The sequence below is a fragment of the Convolutriloba macropyga genome, chromosome 1, assembly GCF_964194025.1.
Source record: "Convolutriloba macropyga chromosome 1, txConMacr16.3, whole genome shotgun sequence".
In the NCBI taxonomy this organism is placed as follows: Eukaryota; Metazoa; Xenacoelomorpha; order Acoela; family Convolutidae; genus Convolutriloba; species Convolutriloba macropyga.
The window spans coordinates 37,741,326-37,765,998 of record NC_134468.1 but is presented as its reverse complement, the minus strand read 5'-3'; the positions used below and the strand labels follow the sequence as shown (position 1 = coordinate 37,765,998).

The 24,673-nt window shown below is 37.0% G+C and overlaps 1 protein-coding gene across 1 annotated transcript in view; it reads left to right on the top strand.

Moving 5' to 3' along the window:
- Nucleotides 1–24,622, top strand: part of LOC142338501 (CAAX prenyl protease 1 homolog) — a 447,656-nt gene extending 423,034 nt beyond the window's left edge. Inside the window, exons 2-6 of the mRNA XM_075388286.1 lie at nucleotides 11,719–12,112; nucleotides 16,639–16,995; nucleotides 18,065–18,261; nucleotides 20,450–20,680; nucleotides 24,064–24,622. Coding sequence (XP_075244401.1) covers nucleotides 11,719–12,112; nucleotides 16,639–16,995; nucleotides 18,065–18,261; nucleotides 20,450–20,680; nucleotides 24,064–24,408 — 1,524 coding nt within the window. The 3' untranslated portion in view covers nucleotides 24,409–24,622. The remainder of the gene's footprint in view (nucleotides 1–11,718; nucleotides 12,113–16,638; nucleotides 16,996–18,064; nucleotides 18,262–20,449; nucleotides 20,681–24,063) is intronic.
- Nucleotides 24,623–24,673: the final 51 nt, after the last annotated feature.

Below are 24,673 nucleotides of genomic sequence, written 5' to 3'. Positions count from 1 at the left end.
AATATCCGAAAACAGGGATTTTTCAATGCTATTTACCGTCTTTTTCTTTCTTATCACGTTTATGAAAAACCATGAGCTTTTTTCTTCTTAATGCTTATGTGTTTCCTAACGTGTTTATTTTTCCAATGTGTTCGTTTTTCAATGTTGTTAACGATAAGAAGAAAATCTTCTTAGAGAAATTGCAATTGGGTTCTTTTTTCTCTGTTTTTCTTCGGTTACGTTAAAGATAAAAAGAAGCTTCTTACCAAAAACGCATTTTGTCTCAGCATTTTGTTTTTCAAAATTTCGATACTCCGACGAGTAAAGTTTCCGAAATCTGTAGAAGAATAGAAAAAAAACACGCTTAAGCTTTAAAGTAGGTTATCTGTGTACTTGTGCAATTTTCAAGTAAAATGACTGGGAGCCCAGAAATACTGCTAGGAACACTGTTGTACAAGTGACAATCTCCCCTCCTTGTACATTGTACTAAGTATATTTCCAAAAAGTACAAAAAATGCTAAACGTGCTAAAAATCTCTCAGTGCGGAAATTTGTCTGTGTATTAAGTAGCGCAAACGTACTTCTATAACTAATAGATGCACAGTTTTTACTCCTGTAGCACCCAAGGGAATGAAAGAGCTCAGCAACAAGTTATTTCGTATATGTAAACAATATCATGATTGTAATTTACAACATAGAACTACGGAATATTGCACAGAGAGAAGTTTTTGACATAAATCGAAACTTTTTGAGAATGGAGATTAAACTGAAGCAAACTGTCAACGTTAATATAAACGAAGAGCTCAAAATCACATGTGAGATGATGGAAAAGACGTAGAGCTCAATTCTAACGGAAAATTTAACGAGTGTTGTCACACAAAAACAAACCAAAACAAGCGGTATCAACACAGTCTGGTCACAACATCAATAAAAATTTTCGGATCAATCGAGTCCCACAGGATTCCCCAGTTGAGAAGTCGACTTTATGAAAAGACTTATAAAGTCGACGTGGGGGTATTTCCCTACCTTAAATACACGATCGACCTCCTAGTAAGGGTCGAACTAAAGTCTTTTTCCGTCGTTGCGAAATTTTGCATTCATTTTTTGAAACTTCAAAAAAGGAATGCAAAATCTTACACAGACGAAAGTAGTTGCGAGTAAAAATTCAGATAATTGTAGAGCACAGCGGCAATCGTTGATTGTAGAAAGAGAATGCGAAAAAAATTGTTGACAAAAAGATAAAACTGAGAATTTTATTGATTACATTGAAAAATGAGCATACGCCTAAGTTATTCTCACTAAGGCGAGATGAATAGCAAAAATTTGGGAAAATAAGATATATATCTGCTACTTCAATTAACAACAGAAGATGCTCGAAAAGAGAGCAGAGTTTTCAAGAAAAGAAGACAACTGGTCAAAAATTATACAACAGTTTATGATTGACTAGGAGCGTTCATGAACATTATACATGTCAATATGAAAATTCCTGTGACCTTAGAATGGAGAGCAAAATTTGCCCAAAACGGGAGCCTCAAACAAATATGGCAGAATTTGTTGAACGGAATTTTGGTTCAATGAAAAATTTTTTTCGAAGACTAATGTACTTATCGGAACGATTTTAAATCGGTAACTGAAAGGAATGCGCACTATGGATCAATCTTAACCGTCAAAAAGTCTATCCCTCCGCAGATAACACTCCTTTTTCCAGACAACTATATTGCCTACAGCATCAAGCTGACGAACATTGATTTTGTGTTGCGTGACTTCTATAACCCTTCCAAGACAGACAATACAGGATGCTTGAATAGGTCAGACACTGCGCCAAAAGTGATTATTGATTGTAACTCTTCAGCAAAATGACTTGAAGACATAAAGAAAACCTGTAAAACTTAAGTTCTTATTCACCGTACTCCAAAAGGAACCGTTTTGATTTCATATCTCAAAAATGAGAACCTTACTCTAACAAATTTATACATTTCCGAGCCTCTTTTAACATAAACACTACAAATATAATATCCGTGCACTTTATGCTGATAGGGTTTCGATTGAGGGGTTTCTAAGCATTTTACTTCTCAGGTGTAGGCTGACGAAAAGGTTCAAAATCAAAGCCTTTAATTGAATTGCGAACAGGAAATGTTGAGCGATTATTACAGAGTTGAATCAAATCAAGTTTTAGAGAGTGAATTTTTACGAAGAGTTGTTACAGAGGTAAACATGAAGGAGTTTTATTGCTTAAAAGAAATGCAGCGGAATTTATGAGTTGAGGTTTCAAATATGGTCGTTGGCTGTGGTCATATCAATGGTTAATTTTTTAATTTATCTTGGGTTATTTTTACCATTTTCTCTAATAGCATTGGCATTTTCTCATGGTTATTCTTACCCACATGGGTCCCTGTTAGTTACATTAACAGATAAAAGGTTGACCTGCTTGACGAAATACGTCAAGAACAAGTATTCCGTGACGTATCCCAACAAAGGTCAAAATCCGTGATTATTCCCATCATATTTTTTAAATTTTGTACTGTTAAAGTCCGGTTTGCTCTTGATTACAATCTGTATCTATTACTATTTTTAATTGTAAAATTTTCGAATTGTGTCTGTATTTTGTAATTTAAAGGCAAGTCATACCTTCTGTAAATAGGGGTGACTACCCTGCCTTTCTCGTTATAAAAAAATTGAGTATTCCACGCACTCAGAAGTTTTTTATGGGTCCATATATGAGTTCAAATAGTCTTCTGTTTTTTCTATTCCGCTTTATCATAAATTTTCCGGGCTTTCTCGTGATCCATAATATTATTCGCCTGCAAATTAAACTTCAAAAAGTACTCCCGACCAACCTTGTCTGGATGACACAGCAACGATAATATCTTGGAGTGTTTCAAAATTTGGTGGTCATTGGCCCCCTAAGGCAGGAAGAGAAGCTCACATAAATTTAGAGGACAACTGAAAGGGCTCTGTTCTTTTATTGTTTTCAACCTCTGGATGACTTTTCTTGATGTCTGTTCCGTTTTCACCCTACTTTTAAGTTTTTTTGATATCTTCCTTGGCATTCTCCAGCTCCCGAGCTAACCACTCACGCTCATCTACCAGAGCGATACATTCCCTTGTTTTGCGTTCTGCTTGGTTTTTGGCGTCTTCCAACAACTTTTTCGGCATTTCAACGTGCCTCCTACAGGACTCCCGCTAATTATCAGCGTTTATTAGAAACCTTTTGTCTCTAAAATTGCTCATTTAACTTTTGACCTGACTTTAACTACCAAATCTTCTCTTCGAGCCGAGCCAGAGCGGTTCCCAGCATTTCGCTATTGTTTATCTTTCTCTGCTGCACTTCAATTTTCCCATGCAGCTCATTCAACTCCATTACACAATACTGTGGCCTGAAGCTGTATCAATGGTACTACATATCTTTTAATGGAGGTCACTCCGACAATCGGATAAACCTGGTGCCTGACGAAAGACTTTACTTTATAGATTTTGGTTAGATAATAGCAGTAGTTGCCATATTTTGGTTCTGCCTTTTGTACGTATTACAAAATACAATTAATCCAGTGTATAAATTTCGGATTTTTCGGGAGCAAAGTTGGCTTTTTTGCTTTTACAACTACAATGTTTGTGTCACCGTCACACAGTGCAAATGTGGTCATTTTTGTTGTCAATCTTTGTTCACCAGAACGTTGAGGATAAAAATACACCAATTCACTCATTGAATTAATGGGTTGCAGTGCAAGTACAGGATTGGTGCCACTGCGGAGCATGTCGATTGACAGGCACACACGCATGACACAAAACTTTTTTTAAGCCGATTGAAATGTCATCGAACTTATGGCAACTTCCCCTGTTACATCCCAGATTTTTTTACTCTACTACTAAAGTAATCAAAATTTAAGAGTACGTGCCACTGGAGCCCTTATCTTTGGTCCATGTTGTAATACTCTAAGGTCTCATGTTCATATAAGCCCCCTGTCCCAGGAAAAACCCTATTCATGATATTGTTTTTGTCGTATGCCTTAGTTTTTGGGCTATCTTGCTAGGTTCAGGGATATCTTCATTGAAAAGCTCTTCCATTGGTGCAGTACTTGGCCAATGGACTTTAACGCTGTGATTGGGCATGTCATTGGGCATATCAATCAGTTCTAGTTGCCGGCCATATGTAATCCATTACCTGTTCCTGAACTCAAGTGCGTTCGGGTACAAAGGGGTTGTGATTGCATTTTAAAAATGTCTATGGAACAATTTAGAAATACGGTCTATGTATCTTATCCCTTCTGGTACTGTTGTCATAAGGCACCCTCATTGGTACTTCATTCGTATAAAACCATTTTTCTATGACACAGATGACAATTTTAGCGCACCTCCCATTCTTTCCGCGTGCAATGCTTTATGGTTTTGGTAATTTGTAAAAACTTGGTGTTAAGAAATTTTGGTGAAAACTCTTTTTTCTATGTGACATTTTAATAGCTGTATTTGTTTCATTTTTTGGAACATACCTCGAAAATCCCTCACAAAGAGTTGATCTAGTTTTGTGTACCTGAGATCTGTCTCAATTGTATTTGTTGGCAAAAAATGAAGTTTCTTGATCCTAAAGTTTCCATTGTCTAAAATATAATTCTGTAGTTTGTTTCAACAAATTGAAAATAATCAATCTGTTTGGTCTTGTTTTTTACCTGAACTAATAAATTTCTTTTTTCCGTCTTTTGCTGGTCAAATAATTATTGTTTTCCAGTGCTGACTGTCTTTGGTGTTGCCGAGTTCCAAAACTTAACTATTGTACACAAACTCTGTTTTGTATCTTGATCAAATATATTTCGTTCTGAATCTATTTCAAATGTTTCTCCTAGATATAACAAGGTTTGTTTTTTTTAGAGGGTAGTTAAAATATAAACAAGTTCCTTCAGTTGTTTCCCAGGTTTCAATGAACAAGGTCCCCCAGAAGATTTCAGAATTTATCATGAGTTAACTGTAGTTATCACCTTTTGGATTGACAAAGCCCAGGGGATAGACATAGTTCACTTCCTTCTCGTCTCCTCCTTTCATGAATATTTTTGATCCTTTCTGAACACACCTTGCGTTGCATCCGCCACCAACCATTCCAATAAGTATTTCTTTAAGAGCACGGAATTCAAAATCAACAAGTCCCGGTAACAACACTTTGTGTCCTTGCCATAGTTTTTGGCAGACTAATTCTTTTAATGGTTAAAACGTTGACGTATGCTGCATCGTCATACAAATCACTTTCCTCTGCGCAGTTACAGTATATGGTCACAGTAGGTGCAGTATTTTAACCTACTCGTGCTGTTTTCAGAGAAGAGTCCTCCTTGGATTACGTGCTCTTCCAGGATAGGTCACGTTTCGCATTTGGTCCGTTCAGACGTGGGAAATTTTTGCGTCTACAGATTGTTCTCAAAGTCATACCCCACAATCTCTAAGGGTTTTGAAAAACCTAATAGGCTAAAGAATTTAAGAAATTTCCAGTAGAGCTGTACGTTCGAAAGTGTGTTCCGTGACTCCCTCTGCATGACTAACTCTGCATTTTGTGGTATCCCCTTTTTTTAAATGAAAACAATCGTCATCATCAAATTTTTCCTCTTAATCGTTATCTATAGTTTTAAAAAAGTCTTTCTATTTCCGTGGTTTTGTTTTTCCAGTTTCGCTTCCTGTTTGATTTCGTCATTCACTGCCATTCTGCAAAATAAAATCCGCGCATCTATTTGGAAATTCTTTGCCTTGACTTTTTTCGGTTATTTTGCCACGCTATCCCGCTTCTGCAGTGCGGCTACTTTTGACGCTCGTATCTGTGTACTTCTACTTTTGCTGTTTGTTTTAAGAGTTATTGATTCTCTTGTAATTCCCCCCCCCTTTGGGGTTTCGAAAAGTTCCTCATTGACTCTATCATTGTGAATTTCAGTACAAGGGTTAGTTTGACTATTACTTCCTTCAGGAATAACTTCTTTTTTTTCTGTGTCATTCAATTTTTGAGTGACACCTTCAATTTCCACGAAACCTTTGTCCTCCGTAAGTTTGTTTGGTTTTATTGGTTCACTCTTTGCCTTGTTAGCTTCTTTTTTATCAGTGGTGTGTGAATCAATTGTAGTAGATATTTTTTGTTTTCACATCTTCAATAACAAAGCTACGATCGTTGGTTACTTCACATATTATTTGTGCTCCACTGTAAATTGATTTTTATTTCTTTTTTGGCCAGTATTTATGATAGGGTTGAACACCATAACTTTTTGAACTATTTCTTATTGTCGTCCAAATAGGATATGGTCATAATAGGTTTTTTGTCTGTCTTGCTATACGTTCATGCTTCTCCTTACCAGTTCATGGCGCGTTTGTAGTTCGTCTTCCAATCAACCAACATAATCACTTGAGTTCGGGTAGGTTTGGTTTGTACTTTTTGATACATTCAATCAATTGGAAGAGCGCATGATTATCCAAAAAGAGGTTAAAAGGGCTTTACTGGTCACAGATAATTGATTATCTGTACGCCTTCATTACTAGCGGAAGGTTATGTCTCCAAGTGTTGTGATGTTTACCCACATATTTTGCAAGTCTCTCATCGATTGTTCAATTAGTACGTTCTATCATTGTTTTTCCTTGATGATGATCAGCTGCTGTTGATCTCCTGTTGAGTCACAGCTCTTTACACATGCTGCTGAAAAGATTAAAAAAAAAGTTATTGCTATTACCACTATGGATATTTGCGGACAACTGAAGTTTGAGACCAATACGTTTACAAAGACCTTAGCTACCGTTGAAGATTTTTGGTTGCTTATGGGACCTGCTTCATATTTTTTTGTCAACTGATGTCCATAAAATGTACATAAAATGTATTTGTTTCCACTTAATTCGGGTAAAGTTCCCATAATGTCCAAGACAACTTGCCAGAAATGTTGACTTGGTTTCCAAGTTTTCAGGCCGTGTATGTGTTTCTGGCGTGGTGACCTCTTTTGACAGCATACTTTGCAAGAACTTATCAAATCTTATCTCATCCCGGGCCAACTGTTCTCGAAACCGATCAAATATCTTAGCCATGCCATAATGTCCGAAATGTTCATGAAGGAACGGTAGAATTCCATTTAAAGATGATTTTTGAATAAGTATATGTCAGACAGGCTTATATTCGACAATACGTTTGTTTCTCTTAAAACGGTCCACATTTTCCACAATGCCGTGTTGGCTCCTGTCATGTTTTTTCTTTGAGGACGTTTGCTCGCTCTCAAAGCCGTTTCTCAATATAATAATTTCGGCTGCATTTTTCTGCTGTTCAACAAGTTATTCCACAGATTTCGCTAGTCCAATGGACCAGATATTTTCATCTTTCTTGTTTACTTGATTCATTTGGTCGCAATTTTTGTCTTCTTCTTCAGTCTGTGGGACTCACGACAGACAATCTGTGTGCGAAATCCTCTTTCGAGCTTCGTATTTGATTTCAAAGTCAAACTGTCTGAGTTGTTCTATCCCCCTGGGCAACGATCCGTCTCGTTCCTTAAAGCTATGTTTTTAGGTGAGGGCCCTATGGTCGGTAACAAAAAAAAAACATTTTGTTCCAGAAGATAATTTCTGAAGTGTCGAGTGAAGTAAAATATCGCAAAAAAAACCTCGTTTTGTCTCACATTAGTTTTTTTACTTGTCAGGAGCGTTTAGCTTGCGTATGCAATAACTCCTTCACCCCATTGATGTCTTTGGGAAATAATTTTGCCAATGCCAAACAGGGTTGTCCGTGGTTAAAGTATATGGGTCCGTGTCTTTCGGATAAATCAAAATTGGTGCTTTTTTGTAATGCTTGGTTTAGTTGTGCAGCTGCTGATTCACATTCTTTGCTCTAAGAAAACCGTTCTAAAGTGGCTGTGCTATGTTTTCAAAAATCTTTTTTTGATTCTTCTGTAAAAACCAACTAGTCCTAATACAGCTATCAATTCTTTTTTTCATGTGTTTTTTATTTTACTGGCTGCGGCTTATTTCTCCGTATCAGCTTCTACGCCGTCATTTGATACAAAATGTTCCAGGAAGTGAATTTATTCCTAAAAAACTTAAACTTTGAGCCCTTCATTTTCAAACCAGCGTATTCACGTCGTCCAAGTACGAGATGTCGACGGTTGGTATGCGCCTCAAAGGATCTACTGAAGACGATTATATTGTCCAGCTATACTAAAACTACTTCATAGGGTCCCGCAATGATCAGCTCCAATATAGTTTGGAAATCTTCTGGTGCTGACTTCAAACCTATGGGTAGAATCCCATTGGTGGTACAAAAACTGTCACGTTCTCGACCCCTCATCGAGCGTCATTTGAAATTAGGTCTATGTCAAATCGATATTGAAAAAGTAACAATTTCCGTCTAGAGAGTCTAGAACGGCATTTAGTCTTGGTAGCGGCGAACTTTTTTGTTGATTTGTTTGATGAAAACTTTGTGTTCTACGACTAGTCTGTAGCTGCCATCTCTTTTTTTCACCAATTTTGATGGTGCTTGCAATTACGAATGAGTTCGTCCTATTAGCTTTTCATCGACCATAACTTCGAAAAATTTTTTCATTGCTTTTTTCTATCAAAACTAATACTACAATGACTTCTTCTGAAGGACTGTGCTTCTTGGTGATTTTAATTTTGTGTTTTATTCCGTCACTAGATCCTAATTTATTCGAGTTTCGGGAGAATACTTGTTCATGTTTCATTAACAATTCCTCTTCTTTGTTTTTGTGCTTGTTATGCAAATTAGACCCTTCAAACTTTGAGTGTTTTCACAAATGAAATGTTTCCAATATTTGGAATTATTTTGATTTGGGAAAAGTTCCATTCCCAACTAAAAAGATTTTCTAGATAACTTTCTTTTTAGTTTTTTTACTTGGTTACTGGTGCGTACGTTAGATGTAAGACTTTAATCAAACTAGACTCATCTTTCATTGTTATCTTACAATCGGCTAAAAGCCAGCCAGTCTTCAATTCAAAACCTTCAATAGCTACCACTTATCCTTCCACTCCTGGAATTTCAGTTTTCTTCAGTTGATCTAATTTTTATCAGATATTCTTTTTCACTCTGTATATTAGTGTTTTATCCCGCATTTGCAAAAACCTGAACACCTTGCATTTTCTCTGTGGTAAGCGGTTTTGAAAGTTTAAATTGACTGCTGAGAAATTTCTCTTCGTGTAAGTTCTCTTCACATTGTTTGTCAAGAAATCAATTCCCGAGCAGATGTTTTGTACCTTCGTCTACCGTTATCACAAATTCTTGTTAAATCTTCGGTAGTCTTGGCTGTGACTGTACGAAAAGCGTTGCTCTTTCTATTATTTTCACAGCTGAGTTATTGGCTGTTAACACTTTTTTGTGTATTTTTCCCGGTTTTCCCAGGTTTTCTTATGTGGGGCAGCTCAAGAGCAATATACTACATCGACTGCTTATCAATCAAACACATCTGTTCCCTTGAAGTACGATTTCTGCGGTTAGGCATTTAATTGTACTTGTCGAACAAACTCTAATGACATTACAATTTTCAGCGGGTTTCTTTTTCAAATGGCAGTTTCGCACATAAACAATTTTGACAATTCCTTGATGTGTCCTTCCTGTCCACATTCTCTGCACTTGAACCCCTGCCTGTCGTTTCTCCGAGACGGTTCATCCTCTCCAAAAGATCTGTTGGAAAACGCTGCCTATCGCTGTAACGCGATGTTACTGTAATAACTCAGCTTGTGGTATGTCAAGCTAACAGAGGTGCTACTTCAGCAGAGGTTTGGTGCAACGGTAGCAACACGGCATGCACTTTTGAGAAACATTAAAACCCAGTAAAAATACCACCAGCCTGGAAAGTAGCAGCAATTGGCCCACGAAAAAGCAGACAAATACAAACTTCGAAACTGCCGACCATTACTGCTATTGGGTAGTTACTGTAATGTGTTACAGAATTGTATATATTTCAAAGTATCAGCTCATTTCCAGCAGTTCTTCACGGGCTCACAACAAGAATTTGTTAAGAAAAAAGCTAGTAGAAACAAAAAAGCTTGCCTACCTTAAGAAATTGCACGTGGCCCTGGATGAAATCCCCTATCCAGATACACATTCCTCCTACACAGATTTCTCGAAAGCTTTCGACAAAGTCCCTCATGTGGAATTTCTGGAAAAGTTGATCAAATTTTGGAGTTGGAAAATGTCTACTGAAAGTCTTCTACGGCTATTTGGAATCCGAAAAGTAATTTATCAGAGTGGACAAGGCCAGTTCACAGACACTTGAGATGACGAGTTGTGTACCTCAAGGGTCTTTGTTAGTGCCATTAGTTTTTTCATTTTTCAAAAATGACTTGCCTGCACCATAAATTTCTGCCGACGCCTGGAAAATTTTAGCATCCAATGCCGGTGTTGTAGAATTGCAAAGAAAGCTCTGCTTAATTGAGAAATAGGTCATTGACATTAAGATGGTCCTGGCCATAGATGAAACTGCTAAAGTAATAATTCGAAGAAAAATGCTCACTCCCTTGGTGAATTTTTGATACCAGTGAATAAGGTGAAATATGATGATGTAATTGTCAATTCAAGAGAGACGTCCACCAAGCATGTGGTCACCTAATTAAACAGGAATTATACAAAGCTCTGATACTGCTCATCTTAACATACAGCTTGTATTGTTTTTAGATACCGGAGAGGACCTGTAGAAATAAGAGAAGTACCTGAAAAAAGCAGTAAAATTGATCGCTGGTCCTTCGAATGAAAACTACCCAAGAAAATTCAGACTACTTAATCTATTGTCACTACCAATCTTACTGCAATTCATCTTATGCGCTAGCAAAGATACATCATTTCGTTTCAACAGCAGAGCGTATACACTTCAAAGACGAAGTGTGAAGTTTATTGTAAAGATTGACCTGAAACAGGGAAAGTAAGGGGTAGTGTGGATGTTTGTGGACAAAAATTTCATGTAATGGAACGTGTGTTCTTGGCAAGTAGCCAGTGACTGCCAACAGTGCCGTGACAAATGGACAACTCTATTGATGCATATCGGGAATTAACTGCCTCTCAGCTTTTGAGCTTAAATCCGCAAAATAATAGTTCCATGATGCAGCTGGTAGTGGGTTATAATGAAATAATTTTTGTGGATACAGTCTTTGCCCGGTTTGCTTAAATAGAATCGGAATCGTCAAGAATTTTGTATACTTTGTTCAAAATGAATGAACAAAAACCAAATCTTCAAAAACCACCCAAGAGAAACTGGCAGATGGCTTGAAGTAGATAATTTCGCTTACAATACAAAAAATTTCCTAATAAATTTAATCAAAGTAGAATTCAATATCAGTTGTTTGGATAAATCTATTTCAAAATTAAACAGTATGAAAAAGCAACTTTGCTATCTGAAACTCAATATGGCCAAAACGTCGTCTTCTAAAACGGAAGAGACTGGGTACTAATTGGAAACGTTCAACGAAGAGCAACAAAAAGTATTTCATTGAGAAAACAATTGAATTACATAAAAAGACTCGTTAAGTTGTTGCCAGCTTTATCAGTCAACGGGTTACAAACCATGTGTCTCCTAGCTTAAATTAAAAGCAGACTATACAACTTCAATCCGGGTCCCCCTCAGCTTAGTTGGTGCTTATTATTTGCAGCCTCCAGACGCACGTGACATAATTTTACTTAATGCTTTACTATGTAATTGCACGTGTTCTATAATTGGGAGTGCATATTGTCCTGGGTGCACAAACAGAAAAGATCCAACAATTTAATGGAAAAGTTATTAAATGTTTTTCGTTTAAGATGAACATGGATTTTCCGGATTACAGTCCTTTGTTCGTTGCTGTTTTACTTTTTAAATGGGTTGTATTTATTTGGGATGAATACCTGACATTCCGGCAGCGCAGAATTGTAAAAACCAAGACTACGGTTCCGGAACCTTTAGCTGGTGTGCTGGATGACGATACAATGAACAAGACCCGAATGTACTCCTTAGATAAAATGACGTTTGGATTTTGGCACAGCTTATACAGCGAAATCGAAACTAGCGTGATTTTGGTATTGTTTGCGCTGCCTTGGTTATGGGATTTATGTGGTGATTGTCTTGATCAGCTACCGTGGTCTTGGGCGAAAGGAAGTGAAATATTACAATCCCTCTTATTTGTATTTGTGTTCTCCGTCTACGGTGTAGTAACGGGTAAGTGTGAAGATGTTCACGTATGAAAGGAGCACTGAATTGATTTAAAATTTATGGAACGTTTCAACATAGGAGCCCATTAATTGAGCGAGTGGTGTGAAGAAGACAAAATTCCGAGATGTGTTTGGTTAAATTTGGTTTCCAAAAATTAACAAAACACGAACAAACCAATGATTAGGTTGTAAGTAGCGGTCTTGTTTTTGAAGATGTTTTCATAAGAGTTAGGGGAAAAGCCTACCGGGAACCTCAAAATTATGTTTCTCATATTTCACTTCTATTTATCATTTCCCATCAAAAAATGTAGCATCCAAAAACTTTTTTGAGCTCTATTTTTTCCACTAAAAACTAGGAATGTTTGTCTTGCTTGAAATAAGACTGGAAAAGTTAACAAAAATGGTTTCGGAGTAACTTCAATTTCAACGTAAATATACCATCCCTCCAATTGTAAGTTAGAATATCAGGCAGTAAAAACAATTAACAGCATTTATCAGATCACCAGTCAATGAGAGGTAGATAAGCTAAAATAAATTTAAGTATAAATGAAGAAAACTTTTGAAACAAAATGATAATTCTTTTCGGTCCACTTCTATTCTTGTTGTTTATAAATGACCTACTTGAAAAGTTTAATCACATTGATTGTTTTGCGTTTGCTGACGACCTCAAATTTTTACTCACAAATGGCGAAGAAATGTCATTGTGTTTCGAAAAATGCAGTCTTAAATCGAAATCTAACCTGGACAGAAAACTCAATTAAGAACCAAGAAGGCCCTGAAAGCTCTTTTCGCAATAAAAAGAAACTTCAACTGCGGAAACGGCAGTCAAGCTCCATCTTTACTTGGGATATGTAGTTACAATATTAACGCATGCCTCGCCAGCCTGGAGCCCAAAAAATCCGCTATGAAAACGAACGAAAGGGGTTGCACAAGACAGCCACAAAATGGATCTTGAGTAGTACCGGACCGTACAAGACGAGACTGACAAATTAAAGCTACTGCCTGCAACACTTTACATGGAAATGCATGTGTATTGTACTTCAGCGATCTGATAAATGGCTCATATAACGTTCATGCGACGAACTACATTGAATTGTTAGGCCAACCAGACAAAATTCCCGAGGAGAAATAAATGGCGGCTACAAAAGTCAACTGACACTTTTTCCACCGATCCTCTTTAGTCACCCTCAGAATCGATCCTCGAAGCCTTGCCTACTGATACTACTATTTAATGACTTCACGTTTCTTACATAAACATTTCAAAATTTCTCATTCACTAGATTCTGAAAGCAGAACTGTGTGAATATTGGCTAATCTTGTAATTTTGAGGCTCCATGGTAGATGTAAACAAAATATTTCAATGACGAGATAAAAATTGTTTTTTAAAACTGAAATGGGAACGTTTTTAGTCGATTCCTAAATTTGTTTATACTTCATGAAAATATCGTTAGAGGGAATAAGTGACCTGAAAATTTTTTTCCTTAATTCGGGGTTGAGTATCAGAGGACTCAGTGCTCGGATTTCAGAATATTTTTGTCTGGCTGCTCTAACATATTTTTGTCGATTTTTTAAATTTCAGCTTTGTTGAAGTCAAACGCAAAAGTCATGAAGCATTAAATTATTTTCAAGGACCGCTATAGCCAGATGTTGAAATATTAGGAGGCAGTTTTTGACAAAAAATTCGTTGGAATTTAAGTTTTAATGGTTTTTAACCTCAGATATTCAAGATCAGTTCACAATTTTGGGTTGTAATTGATTAAGATTTTCAGGGTAGGCATTTCAATTGAAACTTTTGATTGATAAAAACAAAAAAAAACTTAATGATTTACCACAAACAAACAACTTCTTCAAAGGTGAAATGTCTATCTTTGCTTTTAAACGTCTGCACAATTATTTGGTAGAATAAGATCAAAAGTCATTGGTGGAATTGAACTTACAGAAAAGAGTGCTGCAAGGTAGGCTACCTGGGTGATTCTGGAGAGAAACATCAAACAAATTTTAGTGAAATTTCTTGGAAAAAAACCTAACTTTGTGCAAAAGTTGTTAACCTTATTTCGGTTTGCAATTAGTTACAGATACATTGATACAATTGAGAGCTATTTGTTTAATGTTTATTTATGCTAATTTTTTATTTCGGTTTGTCTTTATTAAAGTTTTTCTGAATTACCATGTAAGCGGTATTTTTGCAACAGCTCTGATTAATTTCATTGTTTATTAAAGGCTGCAAAGCGATAGTTGGGGCTTTTATTGGCTTTTTTTGTTTTTTACCACCCGAAGAGGAGTATTGGTTTTCCTCAGATTTTTAATTGCTCTCGAATCGTGTTTGAAGTGATTATTGTCAACGAATTGGTCTTTTTTATGCAAAATTATCGCTTTACCGTTTCAGTGCTTTCTAGAAATTCTTTGGCTTCTGAAGTAACTTTTACGCTTCACTTCTCCATTTTTAGGTGATCTTAATTGCTCTCATTGTTTATTGCTAAAACAACAGCGATTGCGAGCGGTTGAGGATCAAAGCCGTTGTATCTTAGTGGTTAAGATGTCAGACTGCTTTCTTGGAGGTCGCGTGTTCGAATCCGTATGAGGTCGGACCTATAAATCCGTATGAGGTCTTTTGCACCTATAAAAATTTCAAGCTACACCCTCTATAAATTAAGTCAACCCCGACTGTTGTTCGAGAGCAATTCTTTCAACCTTTGTGTGTTTATAGGGAACCGTTTTTCGTCCATTTGGCTCAATTTGTTTGAGGGGTTTTTCAAAACGTTTTTGATTGATGCTGCACCAGGATTTAATACCCCGAAATTGATAACACGGCGTTTTTGAGAACCTAGTAAAGCGTTTCAAGTGCGAAATTGGCACGTATTTTTTATTTTTAATTATAATAGTATTTATTATAGTAGTTTTAAAATTATTTTAAGTGGTCTTTTTTATGCGATTAAAAATCGCGGGACTGATTTTTCGTCCGTTTTGTCCTCAAAAATGGGATAAACATGTAGCGCCCAGAGAGCATTAGTTCATTTAGCTTTTCAGATCACTAGACTCCAAGTATGCCATACACAGAAACGGTTTTGGAAGTGTATACTCGTGTGATGGGTGGTTCTTAGAGACCCACACTGCACCCCTCTCACAAATCAGCTCCACCTCATTTCATCCCCAATCACCGAGCCTGCACATATTGTTCAGGTCGTAAGGACGTGGAACCGTGCAGACAAATACCGCGCCCCCACCGTTGCCCCTATCAATTCTCTCACCCTGGTGACCCCCGCTGAGCTCACCTCACGCCCCTTCAATTAGGCGAAAGCTGGCCTCACTAAGCTGTAGCGAGCTACTGACAAAGCCAACTTCTCGGCTGTAGTTTGAGAGCAATTCGCTCGAAGTTAATCGGTTGTTTTGTTCATTTTTTGACTTTTTTTGATATTCTAGCGGACTTTTTGTAAAGAATCAGTGTATAAATTGAGTGTGAGCTAATTTTTGACGAGGGAGAGTAAAAAGTTTTTTGATCATCGTTGCGTTCATTAAAAGACTTTTCGATTTTAAAAAGCTTTTATGACACAATGGCGAATATTGATAATCGTTTTCGGCCGTTTTTTTCTTGCAAGTGGGCCGGTTTTGCTTGTAATATAGGCTTTGCGGAAATATTTTTTGACCGATGGTGCATCAATATTTAACCCTCTCAAATTGAAAATTCAGTGTTCCTAATGAAGTGTTTCAAATGCCAAATGGGCACATTTTTCTCATTTTTAGTTGATGTTTGCCCCTTTTCAGTTTTTTTATGATCTTTAAGCGGACTTATGGAATATTGCAACTTTCTGTTTATAATTCATGCACTGAACGCCTCTTTCTAACGTGAGGTATTTAAATCTTATTTTGTGCTAATCCGAATTTTCCATCTTCTGAGATTTTAATTTCTTTTTACTAAGAATTTTATTTTTCCGCGTTGTGTTCGAAATCGCATAAGCCTCAAGATTTTTTTGCAAAGTTTTCTAATGTGTCGATTCTTTTCACTTTTTAACTTTTTAATCTGTACAGGTGGTTGGCTGAATTTTTAAAAGTTTTTAATAGTTTGGTATGTTCTTTATGCATCGAATGCTAAATGAAGAAATGTTATTTGTATTCTACTTCAATGGTTTGTTTTGGTTTGTAATTTTCAAAACTCAAGATGTAGTGTTTTTGTTTATCGTTTTACTACGTTTCAATATTCTATATATATATTCCTGTATTCATCATTTCAGCATTTCTTCAGACCTATAGTTTTATTCGCTCTGTTTTATTAGCTCTTGTTTTGAGAACTAGCTGAAACTTAGAACACTTGTATGTTGATTTGATCAACTTTTCAGAGATTTTCAGATTCGGTTTTTAATAGTCTCTTTTCGGCATCAGTTTTGGATCTATTTTGCTGGACTTCTGCTGCCATTTAACTTTGAAAAATGGGAAAAGAAACTGAAAACAAACCTCAAATAAATTACGACTGCTTAACTATTGAGCCACTTGGCAGTTCCTTAGTGCGAAATGTGAAATTTGTTCTCTTCATTTAAGGGTTACCCTGGTCAATATATTCAACGTTCGTCTTGGAAGCACGGCACAACTTCAACAAGCAAACACCTGGATTTTTTGTGAAGGATACTATTAAGAAGTTCGCTGTGATGCAAGCGATATCCTTACCCTTATTGGCGCTTTTGATCTGGATCATTCAAATTGGCGGACCTTATTTCTTTGTTTATGCCTGGCTCTTTACACTAGCAGTTTCTATAATTCTGATTACTGTTTATCCATCATACATTGCTCCTTTGTTTGATAAATTCACTCCGATGGAGGAAGGGGAACTTAAGGTTGCAATTGAGAAATTGGCATCGTCTGTTAACTTTCCATTGGCCGAATTGTTTGTCGTTGAAGGTAAGAGTTGTATGTGGTTGATTTCGATTACTCGCTGAAGTGATTTCGTTTATTTGACCTTGAGTGTTCAACGTCATGTATGTGCCATTCTCAGCACTTGGGATTTAATGGTAAAGCAGTATTTAAAAAGGATATGTGAGAAGGTAGAACGGTGGTAGAGCTGAACGGGTGCGAGAGCAGAATGCCATTAAGTGAGATTTAAAGCCCAAAATTGCCCGTGATATGATTGGGTTACCTCAAACTCATTACAAGAGGCAATTTTTGTGAAGAAGTAATTACAAAATAGCGTAACGAAAATCTATCCGAGGTCGCAACCCGCGTTGCCGCCACGGAGTGGGCGAGTGGAGTGCAAAGCGACCGCACACCATAGATAATCAAACGACTACAACTAATTAATTCGCCATTTCTTATATTTGTTGTACTTGAATTTAAAGCAATCAGATTAATTGGCCCATCAAATTTAAGCATTCGGCTTTGATTCTCAGTTTTTGCCTTTCGGTTCTACGGCCCTTCAGCTCCGCTGAGAAGTTAGGAGTTGTGTCATAAGGGAGCTAGTGAATATGGCAGGCGTATCAAAATATGGAAAATTTATTGTTGACAAATCAGAATTGATAAAATGTTAATAGTGGTTCCATGATCGGCTGATGGCTCCTGAATACGTTCAACAAAATTTCCATGTTTTAAAATAGGATATGAATGTTAACATAAATATGCTCCGAAATCAGGTTAAGCCGAAAGAGAAAAATCTGGGGGGGGGGGGAACTGATTGCACGTTCGGTTGTGATAGATCCATTACAAGTGTTATCGGCCACTGAGCCATGGATTTGGCACGCGAGGCATTGCCACTTGCGACAAAATATCATTTACACATAGTCTATATTGAATATAGGTTAATAGAACGCACAACACAAAGATAGCGTCTTACATTTCTCGACCGATCAGATTTACTGAAATTTTTATATTTTGATGCGCCTAGTTGTTGAGACGTCACAATTTTAGGAGGGTAACTGAAATGGCTCAGTAAAATTGAATTTATAGACTGAAGATTAATTGGTATATTTTTGTATAGGATCTAAGAGGTCATCACACAGTAATGCTTATTTCGTTGGTTTAATCAAGAAGCGAATAGTTCTGTTTGACACTTTGATGGTGGATCTGCATCCAGACAATAAGAAGAGCAAAGAGACCAGCGAAGGTGGAAACAAGGAAGCGAAAGAAAACGAGGAAGGTGAAAAGGTCACAGAAAACGAAGATGCCAACATGCAGGTAAACTTAGCTTTTGGGACATGTTTCGTTTGTTAAGTGTGTGTATAGTTTGCTCTCAAATGAAGAGTAGCAAGTATTTTTTATAATGATGGTCTTTATATGATTGTTCTCTAACCGTTTCCAGCCTAACCCCTTTTGGCTCTTTGTCGGATAAACTTTTGAAGCTGAATAAATTGCAACAAAATCTTAGTTCAAAATTAACTGACAATTGACTTGGTTAACATGATGTTCTCATCAACACAGCAGATTAGCAGTTCATTTAATCAAATATCAGCAGTCCGTTTCTTTTCTTCACAACAAGAAATAGGCCTCTTGCAATATGCTTTTGTTCTCCCCACTTGGATCAGGTAAGAACTAAAACTTGTGATCTTAGGCATTAACTTAGCTAGAGGTCTTTCTTCTGGATACATAATGTAGTTTTTCGGGTTGATGACATTTTCAAATTGAGCCCATTTGAAGTTGCTTGCACCATATTCAATTTGATTTTAGTTTGATGCCCCCACTCATTGGGTGACAAAAACATCAGAGCGCTAATAATTGGCGTTAAAATTTGTTGCCCCTGCTGATTGGGTGACTTATAAAACAGATTTTTGAATCCATGGCAGCAGACATTTATTCTACAAGTACGCTGTCCTCTCAAGTATGGTGATAAATATTTGATAACTTTTATCCGATTACAACTGGAACGTCAACATATTTCTTTAAGGAATAAAAGCTCCATCTTCATAGCGAAACGATCTCCATTTAGATCTAGTTCCTCTTGTGCACAGATTTGAAGCCCTTAAGATTGCAAAATTAAATCTCAGTTTGACCCAGTTCATGATAATGCTGTAGGGTTTGTCCCACTTAGAAGCGAGGCTGTCCGCCAGTCTTCTGAGAAAAATTTTGCTCTCTCTGGCCATCATGCCGTCAACACTGAAAATTAAGAGAGTAAAAGCGATATGTTTTTCATGGCAAGCCTGGGAGTGTTTTCTCCTCTTTCCGTCAGCGCAGCTTTCCAACACATCTTCTGGATTTCTGTTGCTGTAAGATTTAGCGTCAGTGTCTGTGACACGAATATCAAACGAGGCAGTTTCTTGCGGGCTCCAGACACCCTTTATGAGAAGATCGGCTCTTAAAGCTTTCTGATTCTCTGAATTTTCACGAATTACTGGTTCTTTTTGAGTGTATGTCCATGCAAGGCACGATAAGTCTCCCAATAAATCTCTAATTTCATTATGCCTTTGTGTAATCAGGCCTCCTTTTTTTGCAGATTAGGGCATGCTGAACATGGAAATCTTCACCACGACCGTCACATTTCACGGAGGTTTGTTAGGGGTAAACCGTATCTTTGCGCCATGGAATCCTGGAATTCTTTTTTCGACAAAACAAAATTGTCTCTCTCTGACACTTTTGCGGTTAACCAAAAAGAGTTTCCCGTTTTGAAATTCCGCTCTATTCTTTTTCTCTCTGATGAGCATGCTTGTTCTAACAAAGCCTATATGTATTACTCTGCTGGGACTCATTTTCCAGCTGAAAACTTTGATTGCTGCTGCGAACGTGAGTTTTGTGTGCGTCGACGTCCAATGCCGTTCGATTCACAATAGAATCCGAAATCAGTGATGTGTTTAATGCTCTTGATTAAGTTAATAGCTAAGTTATTTTAGTCCTCTTGGTCTTTTCAATGTGATTTTTTGGGCAACTGATTCTTGCCTGACCGCCACATTTTCCGTATCGAGAAATGGAGTAAAACTGGCTAAGTCTGAGGACATTAAGTCATTGTGCAGTGCTCTTAGAGTTATGCTAATCTTTATGTAAAAGTTCGAAACTAAAATGGCGGTGCAAATTCTTGTTATGAGTAATTTTGGAGATTTAGACTGCTCCGTTCCTCGCTTCTGAACCCATCCCCCCCCCCATCACGCCCATTGAGGCTAGCAAAAGCCAACTCCGTCGCCAGTTGTTTCAGAGCAAATCGTCCGACGTTAGTTAAGTGTATACTTAAAGTTATTGTGGCAGCGTCAATTTAAAAGTGACATTTGCTGCTAATTTACCGAGTTCAAAACTTGTCCTTCATGCGCGTAAATAATTGTTAGCACATGATTTTCCCCACAAAATGACATAAATTCAGGCTTGAATAAAGGTAGACCTATTAGTTTCCAGTCATTTTTTTACTAATGATTTCAATGAACTTTATACTGCGCCTTTCCAGGAAGGTGCAGGAGGTGATATCGAGGAAGCAAATGAGGAATCTGCCGAGTCCAAGAACGAGAAGAAGAAAATGAAAGGTTGCACGAATGAAGAGGTGTTAGCTGTGCTAGGACACGAGCTGGGTCACTGGAAGATGTGGCACATTCCTAAGAACTTCCTCATATCAGCTTGCAACACTTTCCTGTGCTTCGCGGTCTTTGCATACCTCTACCAGAAACCAGAAATTTACAAGGTTCGTACAGCACACCCTTTTGAAAGATTTATTTGGAGATGTTTAATTGCTCTCAAACGAAGTTTGTAGCAATTATATTAGTCCTGTTGGTCTTTCTATGCGATTTTTCTGTTGACCGATTTTTCGTCTGACCTATTTGACTTTTCGTCCTGAAAAACAGGATAAACAGGTAGCGCCTAGCGGGCATTAAGTTTCATTAGAGGCCCGTAGCCGTGTTTAGTAGTCCTTCGAGTGCTTCGTATGGTGAAGCTACGGGGAAGGCCTAAGTTTAAGGTTATAAGTTTATTTTGAGCGCAAAATGTTGCAATTCTTCGTGTTTTTTCTCGATTTTTTGTTGGACCAGTCTAAAATTGAGGATGGTTATTGTTGATAGAGGCCTTTTGCAAGACATAAGTACTTTTTATGACCTTTTTAAGAGCTATATGTTTTGGTTATCCAAACAAAAACACCCAAATTTATACTAATTTTCACAATTTTTTCAAGCCTTTTGCACTATTTGTTAAGCAACCTCCTCTGCCTCCTCGGGGGTTCGATAATAGGTTAATGCATAGTTTCTAGGGGTAATGGAATGATTTTCAACATTTTAACATCAGGAGTTTTAGCATTTTTTGACAAAGCAGAAAAGGGTGTTGTTCAAAATTCTACTTTTTGGCCATCGCCTAATTCATCATCTTCAACGAGTTCCAGGGTAACTTTGTTCTCTTTCGTCTTGCGATGATAAAATTACAAGATGTCAGTATGTATACAATCTTCAAATTTCTGTCCTTAAAACTCACTGTGGAAAAATGTCTTTCAGCCATGAAATTCCGCATGAATGGAACAGACTGCCATTTGAATTGAAGCTAATACCGGATGATCTTACTTATAAAAAGAAACTGAAAACTTTTTGTTCCGAATGTTTTATATTGTAGCACTATTGAGTATTTAAATGGTGCCTAAACCTGTTATAATAATAATAATAATAAAAATCGCAATTATTTCGACAATTTTTGTCATTAAGGTTTTTTCAGCCTCAGGGTTTAGAAAACTTCTCTTAGGATTAGATAATAATTTACCCAAAATTTTTATTGGCCGTGGAATAGTGTTCATGGAATAGTTTTTATTGGCCATGGAATATTTTTTATTATCACAAAGTTTTGCAAGTTTTTGATAAAACTTTTGAAGTTGCAATTTTTTTCAAGTTTTTTGAAAATTTTTGTGATTTTTAGGTTTCTCCAGCCTCACGAGCCAGAAAACCTCCTCTAATGTTTGATAATAGGAGACTGTATAGTCTTTAGATGCAATGGAATGTTTTTCATCATGAGTTTTAGCATTTTTTGACAAAAGATGCAATCTTTTTCAATTTCTTCGACAATTTTTTGTCATTATACACGTGTTTTTAGCCTCAGGGTTCCGAAATCCTTCGTTAGGGTTTTATAATAGGTTACTGGAAATTTATTATTAGCCATAAATTAGTTTTAAACTTTTCAATATCACAAGTTTTAGCAATTTTTTGATAAAACGTCGAATTTCTAGATGTATTCAAAAATTTTTCGAATTTTTGGATTTATTCAGTTTTGCCCCCCTCGAACTTTTTGGGCTTATTTTTTATGCCCCCAGGCGCACATGCTATTTTTTTTTACATAGTAACGTGCTAGATAACAACATTGGTAACTCGGAGGTGCAAAAAAACATTGGGGGGGAAACAGAATAGATTCAAAAAATTTTTTTTTGTTTTATTTTTATTTTTATTTTTTATTTATATTTTTATTTTTTTTAGATTTCTCTAGCTTCAAGAGCCAAGGAACTTTCTCTAGAGTGTAATAATAGGTTACTACAAAATTTGCAGACGTAATGGAATGATTTTCAAGACTAATATCACGAATTTAAGCAATTTTTTGAATATTTGCAATTAATTTTTTAGTACTTTTGAATTACCTCCAATTATTTCCAGCACCCGGGGGCTCAGGGAACTCCTCCAAGGTTTGATAATAGGCTGCTGCATAGTTTCTAGATTCAGTGAAATGGTGATCAATATTCTATTGATTCGAGTTATAGCAATTTTTGATAAAAATTAATTTTTTCAAATTTTCGGAAAATTATTGTCATGTTTCAATTTTTTGGATATTTGAGCCAGTGAAATTTTTTAAGGCTTGACATAGGGCTACTGGATAGTCTCTTGAGACATTGAAATATTTCTGAAGATTTTAGTATCACGAATTATAGCAAGATTTGGTTAAAATTTGCAATTGTTTTTGTAGTTTTTGGATTATTTTTGGGCTTTTCTACGATAATTACGATCGTTTCTAGCCAACGAAACTTTTTCAGCCTTGCACATAGGCTACATGAAGGAACTACATCGACAAAAGTTGTTAACATTTTTTTATTGCGAAATCTGGAAACTTTCTTAATTTTTGCACTTATTTAGTTTCACTCTATTTTTTAAATACTAACAAGGCTAGGAAACGAAGTTGCGGACTCGAATCTCATCATGGAAAAAATTCCTAGCTCTTTTTCCCCCTGTCTGTTGGTTAGGTTTCTTTCCTTCTCTTTCTCGTTGACGTTTTATCTCTCTCACACTATATCTTTCTCTCCTTCCTTTACTCTTTTGCTGATGCCGCACTTCAGCTGCTGTTATGTGGCTTGATGTCATCATCTATTACCCTCAATAACACTTAAATGTAGTAGAAATGTATTATCATGAAGATTTAACTAGCACTTTCCAGCAGTTCATTGTTGATTGCTCCCAATCGAAATTTTACCAATTATACTAATCCTGTTGGTCTTTTTTAATGCGATTTTTCGCTTGACCGATTTTTTGTCTGACCTATTTTAACTTTTCGTCCTCATAAACGGGATATAGAGGTAGCGCTGAGTGGACATTAATTTCTACTAGAGGCTTTCAGCTCACTAGTCACCAAGTTTGCGGTTCACAGAAACTTTTGGAGACCAACTTATGGTGTGAAGTGCGGCTCTTAGAAATTGATCCCCATACCTCACCCCGCCCCCCTCATCAGCCCCCCCCCACCAATCAGCACCCCTGCACATCTACCAGGTCGTAAGGGCCCCGTGCAGCCAAAGATCCCTCCCACCGTTGCGCCTCCACTGTTGCACCCCCCCCCCCCCCCCACCGCTGCACTCACCTCACGCCCCTTTAATTAAGCTGAAGCTAGCTCCACTAAACTGTGGCTAGCTATTAACGAAGCCAACCGCTCACCGGTTGTTTGAGAGCGATTCACCCGACGTTAGTCGGTTATATTTGTAGGCCTTGAACAAGTTTTTCAATTATATCGCTAGGTACTTCAAATAATTGATGTAATTGTTGGTAAACAAAGCTATTGCCAGTTTATCTAATTTTTTAGTTGTCATGGCTTTCTAGGTACTCAATCTTTCTCTTGTTTCAGGCATTTGGTTTCAACAACTCGATGCCGATTCTAATTGGACTGTTCATTATTTTCCAATTCATATTTGGACCCTATGAGGAGGTTCTCTCTTTTGCTATGACCCTTCTATCTCGAAGGTTTGAGTTTCAAGCCGATGAATTTGCGGTCAAATTAGAGGTTGCTGGCAAGCTTCAAAATGGCGGAGAGAAGTTGAAATCTGCCCTAATTCAATTACAAATCGACAATCTCGGGTTCCCATATAGTGATTGGCTCTACTCCACATTCAACTACAGCCATCCACCAATTCTTGACAGGTTAAAGGGAATCGACGCTGCTAGGGCTAGATTGTCGAAGAAATCCGATTGACTAACCGCCGATGACCAGGAAGTGCAAGCGTGATCGGATGACAATAAATGTGAAAAAGTTAATTTAAGCTGTGACAAAGTTCTGCCAATGATTTAAGCGCATAATGAACTAAGTGATGATAAAATTGGAATAGTATTTGTGAGCTTCATTTTGTGAGAAATTTAAATGTGCATGATTTTATAACCCGTGATTTATGTATAAATTGTTAATTTTACGTTTTATCAGCCCTAGTTAACAACAGTCAAGTTTGAAGTTAAGTTGCATA